The 18,121-nt window shown below is 61.7% G+C and overlaps 3 protein-coding genes and 1 non-coding gene across 4 annotated transcripts in view; all 4 read right to left on the bottom strand.

Annotated features, from left to right (window-relative positions):
• Nucleotides 1-67: 67 nt before the first annotated feature.
• On the bottom strand, nucleotides 68-6,808 carry AMSG_07234 (uncharacterized protein; the record flags this gene model as incomplete). The annotated part of the gene is made up of 3 exons (XM_013900717.1): nucleotides 68-2,795; nucleotides 2,849-6,677; nucleotides 6,781-6,808. 3 exons carry the CDS (start codon nucleotides 6,806-6,808, stop codon nucleotides 68-70), a joined length of 6,585 nt encoding a protein of 2,194 aa, XP_013756171.1.
• Nucleotides 6,809-7,283: 475 nt separating this feature from the next.
• AMSG_20094 lies at nucleotides 7,284-7,399 on the bottom strand. Its single transcript, XR_001290158.1, has one exon. It is a non-coding gene; the product is annotated as a 5S ribosomal RNA (ribosomal RNA).
• Nucleotides 7,400-7,555: 156 nt separating this feature from the next.
• AMSG_12056 (uncharacterized protein) lies at nucleotides 7,556-14,314 on the bottom strand (the record flags this gene model as incomplete). Its single annotated transcript, XM_013900841.1, has 3 exons — nucleotides 7,556-7,883; nucleotides 8,446-9,730; nucleotides 9,757-14,314. 3 exons carry the CDS (start codon nucleotides 14,312-14,314, stop codon nucleotides 7,556-7,558), a joined length of 6,171 nt encoding a protein of 2,056 aa, XP_013756295.1.
• A 616-nt stretch (nucleotides 14,315-14,930) lies between these two features.
• AMSG_12055 (uncharacterized protein) overlaps nucleotides 14,931-18,121 on the bottom strand; it is a gene marked incomplete at both ends in the record, with an annotated part of 3,492 nt that continues 301 nt past the window's right edge. Inside the window, one exon of the mRNA XM_013900840.1 lies at nucleotides 14,931-18,112. Within this exon, the coding sequence (XP_013756294.1) occupies nucleotides 14,931-18,112 (3,182 nt within the window). The remainder of the gene's footprint in view (nucleotides 18,113-18,121) is intronic.

Genomic DNA, 18,121 nt, shown 5'->3' with positions numbered 1-18,121 from the left:
ACGATGCTACACGTGGTACATAGCCAAATCGTTGTCTTGTCCACGCACTCTTCCAAGAACCAAGCCTTTACGCGTAATCGCTGGTGGTGGTGGTCCCGTCGTAGTCGTACGACGAGTGAGAGCGATCGAGCCACCGCCGCTGCATGGGCACGCCAGAATCCGAGCCAGATCCGCGGGCTTTGATGGACTTGTTCCGCAAGGTCTTGTTCACACCCATTCGGTAGACACCATTCTCGACGCGGCGAGCCGAGGTGTGGGTAAACCACCAGGTTGAGACGATGACGACGGCGACCGAGACCACCAGCATCGAGCCGTTGACGAGAGCAAACTGGAGGAGCGAAAAGTGTTCATCCGATGCACTCGGCGACGACGGCGACGAGCCGATGACGGCTTCGTTGGTCGTCTTGCGCATCTCACCGTCGCTGTTGATGTTGTCGCCAGCAGCGACCTGGGCAAGATGCTTGGACTTGGCCACAGCGTTGGTCACCTCGTCCGACTGGGATGGCACAAACACAGCGTCGACCGTCGAGTTGGAGGCGACAAGCGTGGCGAGCGTAGGCAGAGCAATCGCGCGAATCGCAATACTCTCGCTGGCCTTGCGATCTTGCAGTGTCATGGCGAAGAGGTCATGCGCGCGGCGGCTGGCGTGCAGACCCCGCGCAGCCCGTGCAGTCACCGCCTCGACGCCCGAGCTCACGATGGCACGGACCGCCGAGGCGAGGTCGTCGGCCGGCGGGTTGTTGCCGGCCGTGACAAAGAGCGAGACGATGGTACTTCCCGCATTGGCCGGGTTGGGCCCGATGAACGAGACGCGCATGCGGTCGGCAATGCCGGCCGAGACGCGGATGTCTGCGGACGAGGCCGGCTGCGGGCCAGAAGCGGACGGACCGAGCGTGAGCTCCATGGCGATCTCGAGATCGGCAATAAGCGTGCCGGCCCAGGCCTGGGGGCTGGGCGAGAGCGAGCCGTACGGCGAGCCAAAGACGAGGCCGTCAAGCCGGACCGAGGTGTCTTTGACCTGGACCGGGTAGACACTGAAGACCCACTCAAAGACCTCGGGCGCCACGTTGTCGGCGAGATCGTAGACGTTGGAGAGGGCGATGATGACCTCGGCGCCAGCGAGCGAGCTGAGCGGGAGGGTGTTGTCGATGCCAAAGCTGATGGTGTTGCCCTCGCACCGCACCTTGAGGGTGGAGGCCGGCCGCGGGACCCGATCGACCATGACCGAGTACAGGAACCTCGTCGGCGCCTCGCAGTCGATGTCCTCGGTAAAGGCAATGCTGATGGCATCGCCCGGAAAGTAGACGCCATCAGCAGGCTCTGCCTTGCCCAGTTGGGCTGGCGGTGCGCGATCGATGACGCCCGAGAGCACGGTGGCGTACGTAGCGTCGAGATCGTCGCGCCCGGTCGGCACGCACTGCGCCACGGCACGCAGCTCGTAGAAGCCATCGAGAAAGTTGGCGACGTCCCACTCAAAGAGGCCAAAGCCAAACATGTCTTCCTCGGCGACGAGATCGATGACGTCTAGCGATGCATCGCGCGCACGCTCCCAGGTGGCAGTCCCGCGCCGGCGCCACTCCAGCTGGACGCTCGCCAGCCGCGGATGCTCGCTCCAGGCCTGGAGATAGTACTCGGGGTTGTACACCAGGCCGCGGATCTTGTTAGGAAAGGCGGTTTCAAGCGAGGCGGTGTTGATGAGGAACTTGCCCTGCCGCTGAAGATCGCCGGCCCAGGAGAGCCCGGCGCACGGCTGCAAGAAACGGGCCGAGAGCGCGATCGCGCCTTCGATGGGCGCCGAGCGCGAGAGGGTACCCATGGTGTAGTACTGTTCGTCTTCGCAAAGCGAGACAGCCTTGATGGCGACGTTGTCGTAGATGTAGGCGGACGGCCCACGTGAAGCCGTAAACGTTACCTTGGTGGGCGAGTTGTAGCCGGCGGCGATCTCGACCGGCTCGATGAATGGCGCACCGTTGAGCTTGACGACCAGGCCGTTCGGGTTGGAGGACAGATCGGGACGGAGGTTCATGACCATAGCCTCCTGGGTCGGCGAAGCCGAGACAATCTCCGCCTCAAAGGTGGCTGCGCCGAGCGGCGGGATGTTGATGACGGTGCCCGAGGTGAGGAGGTTAAAGTCGACGGCCTCGCGGGCAGTCGTCCCGATCTCGTGCGGGCACTTGGAGACGCCGCCTGTGGTCTCGAACAGCGGGGTGCCGTACTTGGGCGACTCGAAGATCTTGACCTGGAAGTAGTCACCGAGCTCGCCATCGCCAAGTGTATAGCTCACCTCGTTGGTAGTCGCGGTGGTGGTCGTCTCGGACTTGCCGAAGCGGATCTGCGTGGCAAACTTGGTGGTCTTGCCGAGAGCGGTGCGGACGCCAAAGAAAATGTATTCGGCACCGGTTTCCTTCTCGATCGACGCATCCATGTACCACGAGTAGTCGTAGGTATCGGCATCGGTGACCTCGATGGCGGTTGTCCGCTCGATGGCGTAGCCGCCGCCCGAAAAGACGACTTCCGAGGCATCACCGAGGGCGATAGGTGTGGCTGTTGTGTAGTCGAAGTTGTGGTTGCCGATGATCTTGGTCCATGCATCAATGGAACTGTCGATGCGATCGAGCTGGACCGGGTCAGCGTTTGGGTTCTTGTTTTCGAGCATGCGCAGCATGTGCAGCTCGGGCAGGACGCCGTTGATGGCGTCGAAAATGGTGTGGTAGAGGAGGACCGAGGTCGGCTCGGCAGCCCACTGGACGCTGGTTGACTTTGTCAGGCCATTGTTACGGTGCTCAGAGTCGCAGCTCCCAGTGTTGGCTTCAGTGATGTTGAAGGCGATGGCATCGGTGGGGTGAACTTGAGGGTGAGCGCCGGCATGACGAGGAGGTCCGGATAGTGGAGAACGTTGCCGGCGGCGTCTGTGACGGCGATAAAGGCCGGATCGTCGGATGTGGTCATTTTGTCCGACGACATGCGCATGGTCGCCTCGGTTCCGATCTCGTTGGACTCTCTGTTGACCGCCACCTCGACATTGATGTCAAGCTCGGACTCTGTGGCCGCGGTCTCGGTACACTGCTGGGCGCCTGGCGGCCCGGTGCAGGTCTCGGTAGCGACAGTGCCGCCGAGGCCCGTGTTCCACGCGCGATCGATGGAAAAGTCGTTGCCGCTGGAGATCTCCACCGAAGTCTCGACCGACTTGCCGGTCTCGATGGAGGCGACTGAGAGGCCGCCCGGCGGATCGTAGAGCTTGGAGGAGACGACCTCGGTGGGCATGCGCATGAGGAAGCCATCGCCACGCGCAAGTTCGCCGGTCACCGCCATGGGCCACGACTCTTGCAGCAGCGGATAGCCCGGCTGGTCAAAATCGACCCGGTACTGGTACAGCAGGCTCGGATGGTTGACGTTTGGCTTGGCCGGCAGCAGCGGGAGCTCGATAAAGGTGGCGTTGTCGGTCCCGCCGAGGACGACGTTTGTGGGCCTGCCATGACGGAGAGGGACGAGGCAGCCTGCGTCGACGGCGCAGGGATTGATGGAGCCATCGGCGAAGATCTGGGTGGAGACGGTGTCGTAGACCCTAATCTGAGCCGGGAGCTGCGGCTGGTCGTCGCGAGTAGCCGCTACGAGATTGGGCGAGGTGATGGGAAAGTCCTTGCAAACGAGATGCGAAGTGAACCGCTCCTCAAAGACGAGGGCGATCCAGTGCTTGGAGCCCATGGGGAGGACGGCATACCCGCACGACGATGAGGCGAACGAGACGCCCTTGAGCGCAACGGTGGGCGGGACGTGGAACTCGTAGCGGGCCGAGCTGGAGCCGGAGCGGAGATCGGCGGTGACGCGATCCTGGAGAACGGTGCGGAAGTAGGTGCCGACCTGGCCGACCGAGATGCCTGGGACCCAGAGGTGCGGCTGCATGGCGTCGATGTCCTCAAAGGTGGCATCAAAGAGCATGGCCGGCATGGCGTAGGTGGTCATGTGCGAGGTCGACGAGCCGGCGACGACGCGGCGGATGTACTTGGGACACGTAGCAGCAACGAGGCGGACGACGCCTGGCCCGATCGGGAAGTTGCACTTGCCGCCGGCGACCTCGATGGTGAGCTCGACGGTGGTCTGGTCCTCAAAGTTGACGCCCTCGTAGTGCTCGACCGAGGCTGCGAGGAGGAAGGAGGGGAGAGTGACGGGTGTCTGAGGGATGGAGACGCTTGTTGTCGACGCGCCTGGCACCGTGATCGACTTGATGGAGCCGTGGCCAGAGTACGCCGAAGCGAGCGGGAGCGGGGTCATGGTGTGGGATGCAGACCCGATGGCGGGCGCGTAGACAAAGTCGGCATGCTCGTTGGGATCGATGCCAGGTAACGCCCAGGCCGCGACGACGTGGACGGCGATGCCAACCGGGAAGGTGAGGGCGTAGGCGCCCGCGGCGTTAGGATGGGTGCACTCGAGGCGCTCAAGGGTGGCGGCGTGGTAAGAGCAGATGTAGGCGCGCGAATCGGCGACCGGGCACGGGCGGGCGTCCTCGGTGTACTCTGCGGTGGCAGCGACCGAGAGCGATCCGGCAACCGAGACGACGGAGATGTCCATGAAGCGGGCCTGAGTCGAGCCAAGGTGGGTGGCCGAGACAAGCGTGCTGTTGCATGGGCTGCCATCGTCGCACTTGTAGGTGTGGACGTTTCCGGCGGTGGTCTTTGCGACACGTACCATGAGCTCGATGGCAGCGTTGGGCTCGTTGGGGATCTGGATGTCGAGGCGTGCCGAGCCAGCGCGATCGGTGACTGCGGTAGCAAGCGGAAGCGGGGAGCCGGGGTAGGTGATGACGACCGAGGTGCCAACGATGCCGGTGCCCGAGGTGGAGACGACGTCGACAAAGACGGTGGCAACCCAGTCGACGTTGAGCGAGGCGGTAGCACGAGCAGAGGAGAAGCCCGAGAACGAGTCCTTGGCTTCGATCGAGTACTCATAGGTTGATCCAAGAATGAGGTTGGCTACGTTGTCGGCGTCCGAGGTCGGAGCGAGCGGCTCGGTGGAGCAAGCGTCCTTGGCCGGGAGCGAGTAGGAGGCGATGATGGAGGGCTGCGGGTCGGAGATGAGGCGGCGATGAACGGTGAAGCGATCCTCGCAGGCGGTGGCGTCGTTCCAGGAGAAGAAGACCTGGGTGCCCTTTTGGATGACGGCAAAGTTCTGCGGTGTGGTCGATGGCTTGCCCGGGCACTCGCAGTTGGTGGAGACGGTGGCCGGGACGGCGCGCTGCCACTCGTTGGTCTCTGGCACGACCCACTTCTTGCCAGAGGTGTAGGGGAGGGCGTAGACGTCATAGTCACGCATGCCGTCGAGATCGGACACGGTGATGGAGAGCGACGGGGAGCGGACATCCTTGGGGAAGCCCGGCAGCGAGGTGCCGGCGTGCTTGACGTCAAAGTAGACGGCGTCGACGCGGGCGGCGGAGGTGAAGCGGGATTCAAAGGGCGAGCGCAAAAAGGTTGCGGTAAAGGTGTTGTGGGCAATGCTGGAAAAGGCGATGTCGGACGGCTGCGAGTAGCCGCGGCAAGTGCGCATGTCGCAGAGTGGATTGTTGCTGTCATCGCACTGCTCGTAGTTGCTCTGGACGATGCCATCGCCGCACCAGCCACCGCAGTGAGGGTACTTGTGCTCGTCCAAGTCACACTCGCAGGATGCGGTCTCGAGCGAGCAGACGCCGTTGTTGCTACAGTTTGAGCTCGGGCCGCAATCGAGACCATCCTCCGCGCAGCACATGGTAAACATAAAGTCATCCTTGGAGAAGCGGGCGGTGGGGCCTTGCTGGGCACCCGTAGGGCGCGGATGGTAGATGATGAGCTCGCCGAGGACGTTCTTCATGACAAACTCGACCTTTTTGTAGTTGCGAGGACAGAAGCCCATGACCACACTGTCGATCTCAGTTTGAACGTAGGGGAGGAAGCAGAACGAGTTCTGGTTGAAGAGCGAGCCAAAGTCTGTGCCTGTCGACCGCTGCAGCGCCATCCGGGGCGGCGAGGCGGCCATGCGCGGCCAGTCGTTGGGATGCGAGGGACCCACACCATCGCGCCAGGCAAGTTCCTTGGTGGTATGGAAGAGAAAACCATCGCCATTGGTGTCCTTGGAAGGGACGTAGAGCGAGTTGGTAGAGGTAGAGGTGATGTCCTGGACAGTTGCTGCGGAGCGGCAGCAAAAGTCAAACTTGGTAAAGTGGTTGGCGGTAGCAAAGTGCTTGTCGCGCATCCATGTACCGTAGTGCACGCGGAGGCTCTGAAGCGTGCAGTCACCACGGATAGCATGGCATGTGGCAGCCATATCCACGTCCTGGTACGACCATCCTCCTGGGTAGCACGCATAGTTGTGCTCGTTGTTTTTGCCGTCTCCATCAACGTCGTGGCAATAGTGGAGGTTTGCGCCAATCTTGAGCAAGCCACTACGATCGGAGGCGACGACGAGGTTGAGGTCGTCGATGGTGTACCTGTCCTCCATTGCGGAAATGAACGGGGCGGTGGCCATGGCTGTGCCAGGCACGCTCAGCGAATGGTACGTCCACGAGTCGTGCCCGCAGCTGCGGGTGAGGCCGGAGGGTGGGGCGAGGTCGGAGGTTTGGGCGAAGAAGCAGATGCCGAGCTCGTTTGCCGCGAGCACCGAAGAAGCGGCAAGCACCAGTGCAAAGGCGAGCACAAGTAGGTAATCGACTGCAGGCGAGGGGGGTGCGTGGTGAATGAGGCAGCGTGCATGTGGGGAGGATGCGCACGGGGCGGGGGATGACACAGCAATTTTTAGGGACCCGGCGCTTACCATACGCAAGCCGCTTGGGCAATCGCATGTCGTAGAGATGTTTGGTCAAGGTAAAGAAGAAGAAAGCTGGTGGTAGCTACAGGCTTGTCGGCAGCTTGGTCGGTTCTGGAGATTAGTAATGGCAGTGTGGGAGCAGAAGCAGGTGTTTGGGCGAGTTCGCGGGCGAGAGAGAGCGCGGGTCAACCCACGTGCCTGGTTTTACCAATTAGGACATCATTGAAGTGCCGGCGGAGGATTGGGAAAGTCTTTTTCCCCTGTTCTGTACACCACCTGCCCTACACCTCATCTACCACCTTATCCTCCCTTGTCCTCACCCCACAATCTGCACACTATTGGAGAAGGGAGGCGAGCGAGCGCATGTGGCGTGGCAGTCGCGCGTGTGCGGTGAATTTTGGATTTTTCGGCGGGCAAATTGGGTAGGGACGGAGGTGTCACGGGTGACACGGGTGACACGGGCGACAACGGCGAGGGGAACGAGGGTCCACGGAAGGGCAAAAAGAGAAAGAATGCGTTACTCGGTATTCCCGTGTGGTCCCCCACCACAGTACTAACCAAGCCTCATGCTGCTTGACTTCCGAGAGCGAGACGGGATCGGGTATTTTCAGCATAGGATGAACGCATTCGATGTATGGGAGTGTGCTTGGTAGTCATCTGGTGGAGGGGTCGGGGTACGGGCGGTCGCGAAATGGGTTTGGTAATGACAGCTTAAGGTGTTCAGTATCCTGCGGCTAGCTGGGTTGCCCATAAAGGCATAGTTGAGCGTGACAGGAACGCGCTATATCTGCTTCAGCTGCTGATAGATGAGATTCTGCTCAAAGATGAGCGACATGCGCTTGACGTGGTCAAGACCAACAAGTGCCAGCAGCTCGTCCATGGGCGGGCATGGTGGGAGGTCGGCCGATACCTGGACATCGGCCCAAGCTGCGGCCGGAGTGTACGCCTGCGGTGGCTTGGGCGTCGGTGGTCGGGCAGTGGCAAGCCTCTTGGTGATGGTGGTAACATCGAGCAGTGTGAGGTCAGCAGGCGAGAGCGGAACAGGTGGGTTGTTGTCCGTATCAAGGACGTAACGGACTAGGTGCGCGATGATCGTCGAGGTCACTGGCCTGGGCACGAGACGGGCAGCCGCGAGGTGGAACAGTAGGGAGAAGTCCGAGTCGGTGCAGTAGTCAGCGATGAGTTGAGGGTGAGGGTATCTACATCATCTGTCAGTCTGTCCGACGGGAGAGTGCCGATGCTTGGATGGATAGAGGAGCTAAAAGGTGATCACCAAAATTTGGCAGTAGGCGAGCGTTTGGTGGAGAAGGCCAGGGAAAGGATGAGACACATGATGGAGAAAGAGGATGAGGGGAAACGGAGAGGTACTGGAGCATATGGGAGTGAGAAGTGAGCGAGAGAGAGAGAGAGTGTGTGTGAATGAGAGAGAGAGTGTGTGTGAATGTGGATGGCAGTAGGATGTCGGCCTGATGGGCACACGCCGGATTGAGCAGCCAAGGGAGACGTTGGCGTCTGATGAAAGTGTGAGCCCGCTGCCACTGTCGCGAGCAGTATTGTGGCTGATGACGACTCTGGTGAGTAAAGCTGATGACGATGCGGCTGCAGTCAGTGCGCTCCCGGCAAAGACCGTTGTATCGGCTTCAATTTCCGGTGCTGCTCTCCATCGCGGACACCTGCGGCCGGAGGAGAGGAGCGATGCGCTGGGTACATTCCTTCGCCGTATAGGTGGAGGTGATGGAGTCCAGCGTGTCGAGATCTTCGAGGGCAATCGCGTCGGGCCGTTTGTCTTGTGTCCGGTCACATGGAGAGGTGAAGCCTTGGATGGCAGACTCGGCCACGGCTGCACGCTCGACATCAAGGTCGGCGACCTCACGCTCGATGGTCGTTGCTAGCCGCCGCGCGCGATCGTTCAGCGCCGAGTATGTACGCTTCTTGGCGCGCGCGATCTGCCGCATATCGATGGCGATGGCGTGGATAGCAACACCGGCGAGCGCGACAAGCGCCAGCACGACGCCGACGAAGATGGTGGTCTGCGACGAGCCCTTGCTTGCTCGCTCTGCGTAGCTAAAGGTGCCGAGGATGAGAACCACGATGAGGAGGACCGTCAGCCGAAAGTCGATGTCATTGTACAGCGGATAGTAGTACGGCTGGAGCGACTTGATGGTGAAAGCGGACGCGAGCAGGATGGCGAGCAGCAGCCCGATCTGCGCGAGCTGGTGGTCACTGACAAAGCTGGCGACCACCACGATCGCCAGCCGCTTGGCAAGATCTGCCACGCCGCCCCAGAAGTAGCTGATTCGGTACAGCTTGTAGAGCCCGCCGTAACGCGCAAAGGTCTCCGGCGCCAGCAAATTGTGCCGCTGCCTGATCAGGCACCAGAGGAAGTAGCCCGGGATGCCGACGACGTACGAGGCAAGGCCGAGCAGGCCGACTGGCAGCACGCCGCTCCATGCTCCATCAAAACAGGCCACGCCGGGGTCGATGTCGAGCACCAACCTGCCGTTCGGCAGCCGCGCGCAGTCAAAGAGGACGAGCGTCGACTTGGCCATCGGGATGTACAGCAGCGGCGCAATAGTGAACAGAGCAGCGTCGACGAGCGTCTTGAGCTTGGTGGCATGCAGGCGATCGAGACCAAACTTGGAGATGCCGGCCTTGGCGGCCGTCTTGAGTGCGATCAGGCCAGCGATGACGGCGGCGAGCACCGCCAGCGGGAGCAAGACCGACACGATGTACTTGACGTGGAAGGTGGAGAGCGTGCACTCGGAGGCAAAGAGGTTGGCGTCGATGTTGAAGACGTTGAACGCGCCGAGGGTGGCCTTGCTCGAGTCCGACCACGCAAAGTTGGCGTTGGCCAGGATGCCGAGGACCTGGAAGACGACCAGGATCATCGAGAGCGAGCCCGGTAGGTTGCGGTTGCGCAGCTCCTCGGCGGTCTTGACCTCGCCGACGTTGGGGCCTTGGTGTCGCTCTCGGGGCGCGAACGGACGATGCCGATGCCGATGACGACGGCGGCGCCCAAGGCGATGACGACGAGGGTGAGGAGGGTGCCGATGAGGGTGCCGACGGCGGCTGGCGGACAGACAACACACTCGCTGACGGCGTTCGAGTAGTAGCCGGGCTCGCAGGTGTTGCACATGTATCCGGCGTAGCCCGGCTTGCACTGCGACGTGAGCGAACCGCCGATGCAGCCTGCTGGCCGCTTGCAGCGGATAAACGTGGCGTTGTCAGTGTAAAAGCCGGGCGCCGGGACGGGCAGGCCGAGACCCTCGGCGCAAAGTGCGCCGGATGGGCATGAGACACAGATCGGGAAGCCTTGGTCGTCGTAGGTAGACAGGGTGTAGTCTCTCTCACAAACGCACGCCGGGATGGTGACGTTGTTGACGGTGGCGTCGATGGGGCGCGAGAAGGCGTTGCACTCGCGGACAGCGATGCATGGGTCAAGAGAGACCGATGGCGAGTACGACTCACCCAAGACACAGGTCGTGCACTCGGCGACGTCAACCAGCCCACCGTCGGCAATGACTAGCGCAAAGTCGCGGCGACCAGAGCCGACAGCACATGCGACGAGAGGGACGATGGCCGAGATCGGTGTGACTGGGATCGGCACAGGGAGGTCGGCTCTGGGCTCAACCGTAGCCATCGCCAGGGTAAAGAGCACCTCGGGCAGAACCGGTATGTCACCAGGCTTGTTCTCGATCCGTAGCGGCTGGGCCGGAAGTAGGCTGGACTCGGACTCGGTCGCGATGGCGGCCGCCGTCGACTGCAGAATCAGGCCGGGCGCAGACGCGTTGAGCGAGACGGGCGAGTCGGCGTAGGCCACGACGTGGTTGAGGGCATCGCGGAGCCGGAAGCTGCCCTTGGCGTCTTTGCCGAGCTCGACAGGCCCGGGCATAGCAACCCACTCGATGCGGGTGGGAGGCGAGTGGATGTTGTCTGTCGTGATCTTGCCCGTGGCGAGGGTCAGCCACGGAGGTTGCGAGGACGAAGCGAGACAGACCATGGCGTCGGCCGAGGAGCCGAGGGTTGGAGAGGATGTCGCGCGGTTGCTCGTCCACTCCGTCGCTGCGCCGGACACGACGATGGATGCCCCACAGGCAAAGAGTCCGCCGCCGTAGCGGGCTTGGTTGCTGTCGAGGACGACGTCATGCACGGTGATGGATGTGGCGGCTGGCGAAGGAGACGCCGAGACGGAGGCGAAGTCCTGGGCGGCGTCGACGAGAGCGCCATGATCGGCGGACTCGAGGAGGATGGCGAGACCACCACCGCTGGCAGCAGTGTTGCGTGTGAGTGTTGATGCAGTAAGGGTGACGTTGGCGCCTGGTCGGACAACGAGACCGCCGCCGAGTTTGGCGGCGCTGTTGTCTGCGAAAACGGAGTGGTCAAACGAGGCTGATGAGGTGTCGTCGATGTGGACGCCGCCGCCGTTGTTGCGAGCGATGTTGTGGCTGATGACGACTCTGGCGAGCGAAGCCGATGATGATGCTGCAGCAGCCAGTGCGCCGCCAGCTGACGCGGTGTTGGCCACGAAAGCGACATCGGCGAGGGTAGCCGAGGAGCCCGAGTCGAGGGCCACCGCACCGCCATTCCCAATGCTAGCGAGATTGGCGTCAAAGTGGACGCCGTCGAGCTCGATGTGGCCGCCGTTTGTGGCTGTGATAGCACCGCCGCTGGTTTTGGCAGTGTTGGCGAGGAAGGTGGTGTTGGCGATGCGCGCGAGTGAACCATCCCGATCGACAGCCACGGCGCCGCCGGCAACTGAGGCAAAGCAGCGATCAAAGGTGGAGTTGGTAACGATGAGAGTACCGGCGTTCTTGACAAGGACCGCGCCGCCGAAGCCGACATCAAAGAGAGAGCTCTTTTGTGAGGACGTCGCTGTCGACGACACGATGCGACACGAGTGGAGCTCAAGGACAGCCTGTTCGCCGTCAACACGCATGCCTTGGGATGCCAAGACCGAGTCAAAGCCGGTGCCCATGTTGGTGATGGTGAGATTGACAAGGCGTACCGAGAGAGGCGGAGAATAGGTTGCAGCCGGCGGCACGACATGGAAGAGCACTCCACCATCACCACCAGCAGAGATGCTAGGAGGAAGAGTCGCGTCGATGACAACATGACCTGGCACAGCAGCTGCAAGAGTACACGGGTGATCGAGCTTGAGGTGCGCGCCAGCACGGCCAAATGCGTACGTACCGGGCGGAAAGAGGAGGGTGTCGGAGATGCACCGAGACAGGCGGTGAATGTTGGCGGAGAGACACGTTGGGTCGTCGAGGCAGGCGGGAAGGCTAGGGGAGTAGGTGACAACCCGCGGAGCCGGAAAGTGGAACGCGTTGCGCGTGAGACGAGGATACCATGCGATCTCGTCGTCATACTCTGACGCTGATGCAAAGTCCATATCTCCATCTCCGTCGATGTCAGCCGCAATGACTGACCGTGGCCCGTTTGCCAACGTGGTCACCAGTTGTTGCGGACCAAAGGTCCCGTTCCCGTCGGTGTTCTCATACCACACAACCGAGTTGTCGAAGAACAACGCCGACGCGAGGTCCACATCGCCGTCTCCATCAATGTCGGCCGCAAACATGGACCACACATCGTTCCCGAGACTGCTCACCACTCGCCGTGTCCCGAAGCCTCCGACCGCCTCGGTATTCTCGTACCAGGCAATGTCGTCGTCACTGGACGACGCCACCACCAGGTCCACATCGCCATCCGCATCAATGTCAGCCGCGATCATGGACCGCGCTCCATACACTACACTTCTCACCACCTGCTGCGTCCCAAAGCTCCCAGCTCCGTCGGTGTTCTCGTACCATGCAAGCTTGTCGTCGTAGAACGACAGAGACGCCAGGTCCAGATCACCATCGCCGTCAAAATCAGCCGCAACCACAGACACCACACCGGCTGCTGCAGTGCTCACCACCTGCTCTGGCCCAAAGCCACCGGCTCCGTCCATATTCTCGTGCCACGCAATCTTGCTGGCAAACGACGACGCCCATGCCAGGTCCACATCGCCGTCATCATCAATATCGGCCGCAATGACCAACGCCACACCGTGCGCGTTAGCGCTTATCACGCGCGTTGGCCCAAAACTCCCGACCCTGTCGGTGTTCTCGTACCACGCAATGGTGCGATCTATCGACGAAGCCGAGACTAGGTCCATATCGCCATCTCCGTCCATGTCAACCGCAATGACTGCTGCCGCACCGTCCGCTGCAGTGCTCACCACCTGCTGCGGTCCAAAGCCCCCAGCGCTGTCGATGTTCTCGTACCACGCAATCTTATCATCGTTGTACGAGGCCGACGCCAAGTCCAAATCACCATCGCCATCAATGTCAGCCGCAATAACAGAGTACGCCCCGCCAGCTGCACTGCTCACCACTCGCTGCGATCCCCACGTGGTGTTCCCGTCAGCGTTTGCGTACCATGCAACCTTGCCGCCGACGGTCGACGCCAGGTCCAGATCCCCGTCTCCATCAATGTCAGCCGCAAACACAGACACCGCACCGTCCGCTACAGTGCTCACCACCTGTTCTGACCCAAAGTCTCCGGCTCCGTCCTTGTTCTCGTGCCACGCAATCTTGTTGGCGAACGACGACGCCCACGCCAGGTCCATGTCACCATCACCATCCACGTCAGCCGCAATGACCGACCTGGCAGCGCGGGCTACAGTGCTCACCACTTGCTGGGGTCCAAAGGACCCGGTCCCATTGGTGTTCTCGTACCACGCAATCTTGTCGTCAAGCTCCGACGCCGAGACCAGGTCCAGATCCCCGTCTCCATCCATGTCAGCCGCAGTCACAGACCGCACACCATTCGCTGCGGTACTCACCACTTGCTGCGGCCCAAAGATTCCGGCTCCGTCGATGTTCTCGTACCAGGCAATCTTGTTTTGACCGAACAACGGCGAGACCAGGTCCGGATCGCCATCTCCGTCAATGTCAGCCGCGATCACTGAATACGCATCGTTTGTCAAGGCGCTCAACACCTGTGGCGGCCCGAAGCTCCCGGCTCGGTCGGTATTTTCGTACCACGCAATGGTGTCGTCCAAATACGATGCCGACGCCAGGTCGATATCGCCATCACCATCAAAGTCAGCTGCAGTAACAGACTGCACAGTGCCTGCTGCAGTGGTCACCACTTGCTGCTGGCCAAAGGTGGCGTTGCCGTACAGGTTCTCATACCATGCAACCTTGTTGTCGTTGTACGACGCGGACACCAGGTCCAGATCGCCATCTCCATCAATGTCAGTCGCAATGAGAGCCCGCGCACCGTCGACTGCCGTGCTCACTACTTGCGGCGGCGCAAAGGTTCCGTTTCCGTCGGTGTTCTCGTGCCACGCGATCCAGTTGCCACCCGCCGATGCCAGGTCGATATCGCCATCACCATCCATATCAGCTGCAATAACAGCCTGCGTATTGCTGACTGGTGTACTCACTACTTGCGCCACCACGTCGACCTCTGCCCAGCACTGCGGAATGTCTGGCACTGCCGCCACCTGGACCGCCACAACGAGCGCCAAAAGACTCGTCAACGCCACCGCCATCAGCCGCCACGAACCACCGACGGGCAAGGACGAGCCATCATGCCAGAGCCAACCGACGTGCGCCACCTTTGCCCTGCTGTGAGTCCACCTATGCCGAGTACCACACATGCGTGTGCGCTTTGCGTCGAATGCTACGTCGGCAGAAGTGGTGTGTGTGTGTGTGTGTGTGGTCCAGGTGCGGGGGTTCGACCGGTATTGGGCAGGGCCAACCCACGCATGTGCGCTGATTGGCGAGTGGGGAGACCTCGCTTCCGGGTATCGATTATGTCTTATGCCGATGATTGTTACCGGGTCGAACTGGCCGGGTCGAACTGGCGCGCGAGCAGACAGTCTTGTTCCGGTGGGCCACCCGCCCGCTCAACGACTACCAGAGGCGGCCAGAGGTGCTTGCCGAATCGTCGCCGCATCGGCTTATTCGCGAGATCCGGATCATTGTCTTGGGCGTGTTGCCGCCGGCACCCGCAGTTTCCCTACACGCTCGGCTACGCTGCGGCGCATCACAAAGCCTCCACGCTGCTGGGCGTGTTTTACTGCGGCATGGCGTCGCCCGCGGACGATGTCCCGGCGGCGGTGTGGACGCTACCGCACACCACGAGGAGAGCTTTGCGCCGTAGGACTAGCGGCGTGCTTGGAAGATAGCGATGGCCTTGTCGACGTGCTGGAGGATGTTGGCGCGGTCGGCCTGGAGGGCGGCGATGTTGCCCGTGGCGATGGTGACGTGATCCCTGACGTCGGCGAGCTCGACCTCGGCGGCGGCGAGCTTGGCCTTGGTGTTGGCGAGCTCGGCCTTGGTGTCGGCGAGCTCGGCGTCGAGTTTGTCCACGCGAGTGGAGGTCCCAGCAGAGGCGTCTGCACCGCCGCCAATGTCGCCACCGGCAGCGATGGTCTCACGGACGTAAGAGGCTACTGGCTCGGGAGCAGCCCCGGTGACGATGAGATTGTAGACTTCCTTTGTAGCCAGATTATTGGCGCTGTCGGACTTGTTGAGCACAGCCGAGGCAATTGACATGGCCGTCTCGCCGTTGGACCCGAGAGCCCACACATCGGCACCCGCGGCGAGCAGTGCCATGGTTGCGAGGATGTTGGAGGGAGAGACGGCGACGTGGAGCGGGCGCAGTCCAAGGGACGGCTCGAGGGCATTGATGTCGGCGCCGGAGTTGATGAGGAAGGCGAAGGCAGGGATGGAGAACGGGATTGTGTCTGCGGCATGAAGGACAATGAAGAGGGCGAGGGTGGCCTTGTTGATACCATTGGCAAGCTTGGTGGCGCCGTCGCCATGCTCGCGGATCCAGGCGACCATCGCAGATGAGAACGCTGAAGATCGCTCCACGGGAGCAGCTACGTACACGTGCGTTGTGTCCGGTTGCAGCGTGAAGGGATCGATACCAACTCCGCCCAGCTCGACCATACGCTCAGCTGTCAGCTGGTTCGCGGCGATAATGGTGTCGAGCACAGTGGCGCCGTTTCCGTCGACGGCAGACTGGTCGAGGACGACATCCAGGGCGGCAACTGCCTCGAGGAGAGCCTTGAGGGCACCATGTTTGGCCAGGGTAAAGGCGACATGAAAGACGGGCGTATTGAACGTGGGTTCAACAGCGTTGACGTCTGCACCAGCGGTGACGAGCTCGGAGACGATGTCGGCTGAGATCGGGACGGTCGGTGAGGCGCGGAGGGCGACAAAGAGGGCGAGGGTGGCCTTGTTGATGTCATTGGCAAGCTTGGTGGCGCCGTCAGCGTTGGCCCGCAGCGACTCGATCATGAGGCCGACAAAGACTGGCGCATGGGATGCGGGCGAGTGCACGTACGCGTGCTTGTTGTCATCATCGAGATCGTAGAGGTCTGCGCCGTTGGCAAGCAGCGTGTTGAGCGCGTCCACGGAGAGAGCGTTACAGCGGGCCATGAGATGCACCGGATGGGGCACATGGGCTTGAGTAAAGCCAAGCAGAGCACAGGCGTGCTGCGATGCAGGGAAGTCTGGTTGGGCGATGGCAGTGCGTGCGCGATGCAAGTCGAGGGTAACCTTGGAGCAGTTTTCCAAGTCGAGGGATGTGAGGTTTGGGCAGCCACCGGCGAGGGCGACCACTGCCGCATCAGTGATGTCGGAGCAGTTGCTCAAGTTGAGGGTTGTGAGGTTGGGGCAGCCACCGGCGAGGGCGACCACTGCCGCATCAGTGATGTTGGAGCAGTTGTACAACTTGAGGCTTGTGAGGTTGGGGCAGCCACCGGCGAGGGCGACCACTGCCGCATCGGTGATGTTGGAGCAGTAGCTCAAGTTGAGGCTTGTGAGGTTGGGGCAGCCACCGGCGAGGGCGACCACTGCCGCATCAGTGATGTTGGAGCAGTTGTACAAGGAGAGGGTTGTGAGGTTGGGGCAGCCACCGGCGAGGGCGACCACTGCCGCATCAGTGATGTTGGAGCAGTTGCCCAAGAGGAGGATTGTGAGGTTGGGGCAGCCACCAGCGAGGGCGACTACTGCCGCATCAGTGATGTTGGAGCAGTTGTACAACTTGAGGCTTGTGAGGTTGGGGCAGCCACCGGCGAGGGCGACTACTGCCGCATCAGTGATGTTGGAGCAGTTGTACAAGTTGAGGGTTGCGAGGTTGGGGCAGCCACCGGCGAGGGCGACTACTGCCGCATCGGTGATGTTGGAGCAGTAGCTCAAGTAGAGGGTTGTGAGGTTGGGGCAGCCACCGGCGAGGGCGACCACTGCCGCATCAGTGATGTTGGAGCAGTTGTACAAGTAGAGGGTTGTGAGGTTGGGGCAGCCACCGGCGAGGGCGACCACTGCCGCATCAGTGATGTTGGAGCAGTTGTCCAAGTAGAGGGTTGTGAGGTTGGGGCAGCCACCGGCGAGGGCGACCACTGCCGCATCAGTGATGTCGGAGCAGTTGCCCAAGAGGAGGATTGTGAGGTTGGGGCAGCCACCAGCGAGGGCGACTACTGCCGCATCAGTGATGTTGGAGCAGTTGTACAACTTGAGGCTTGTGAGGTTGGGGCAGCCACCGGCGAGGGCGACCACTGCCGCATCAGTGATGTTGGAGCAGTTGTACAAGTTGAGGGTTGTGAGGTTGGGGCAGCCACCGGCGAGGGCGACCACTGCCGCATCAGTGATGTTGGAGCAGTTGTACAAGTCGAGGGATGTGAGGTTGGGGCAGCCACCGGTGAGGGCGACCACTGCCGCATCGGTGATGTTGGAGCAGTTGCACAAGTCGAGGGATGTGAGGTTGGGGCAGCCACCGGCGAGGGCGACCACTGCCGCATCGGTGATGTCGGAGCAGTTGTACAACTTGAGGGTTGTGAGGTTGGGGCAGCCACCGGCGAGGGCGACCACTGCCGCATCAGTGATGTTGGAGCAGTTGTACAAGGAGAGGGTTGTGAGGTTGGGGCAGCCACCGGCGAGGGCGACCACTGCCGCATCAGTGATGTTGGAGCAGTTGTACAAGGAGAGGGTTGTGAGGTTGGGGCAGCCACCGGCGAGGGCGACCACTGCCGCATCAGTGATGTTGGAGCAGTTGCCCAAGAGGAGGATTGTGAGGTTGGGGCAGCCACCGGCGAGGGCGACCACTGCCGCATCAGTGATGTTGGAGCAGTTGTACAAGGAGAGGGTTGTGAGGTTGGGGCAGCCACCGGCGAGGGCGACCACTGCCGCATCGGTGATGTTGGAGCAGTTGTTCAAGTTGAGGGATGTGAGGTTGGGGCAGCCACCGGCGAGGGCGACCACTGCCGCATCGGTGATGTTGGGGCAGTTGTACAAGTCGAGGGATGTGAGGTTGGGGCAGCCACCGGCGAGGGCGACCACTGCCGCAT

The sequence above is a fragment of the Thecamonas trahens genome (assembly GCF_000142905.1).
Source record: "Thecamonas trahens ATCC 50062 unplaced genomic scaffold supercont1.34, whole genome shotgun sequence".
Lineage (NCBI taxonomy): Eukaryota > Apusomonadida > Apusomonadidae > Thecamonas > Thecamonas trahens.
The sequence above is the reverse complement of the archived record's forward strand: the minus strand, read 5'-3'. Positions and strand labels throughout refer to the sequence as shown.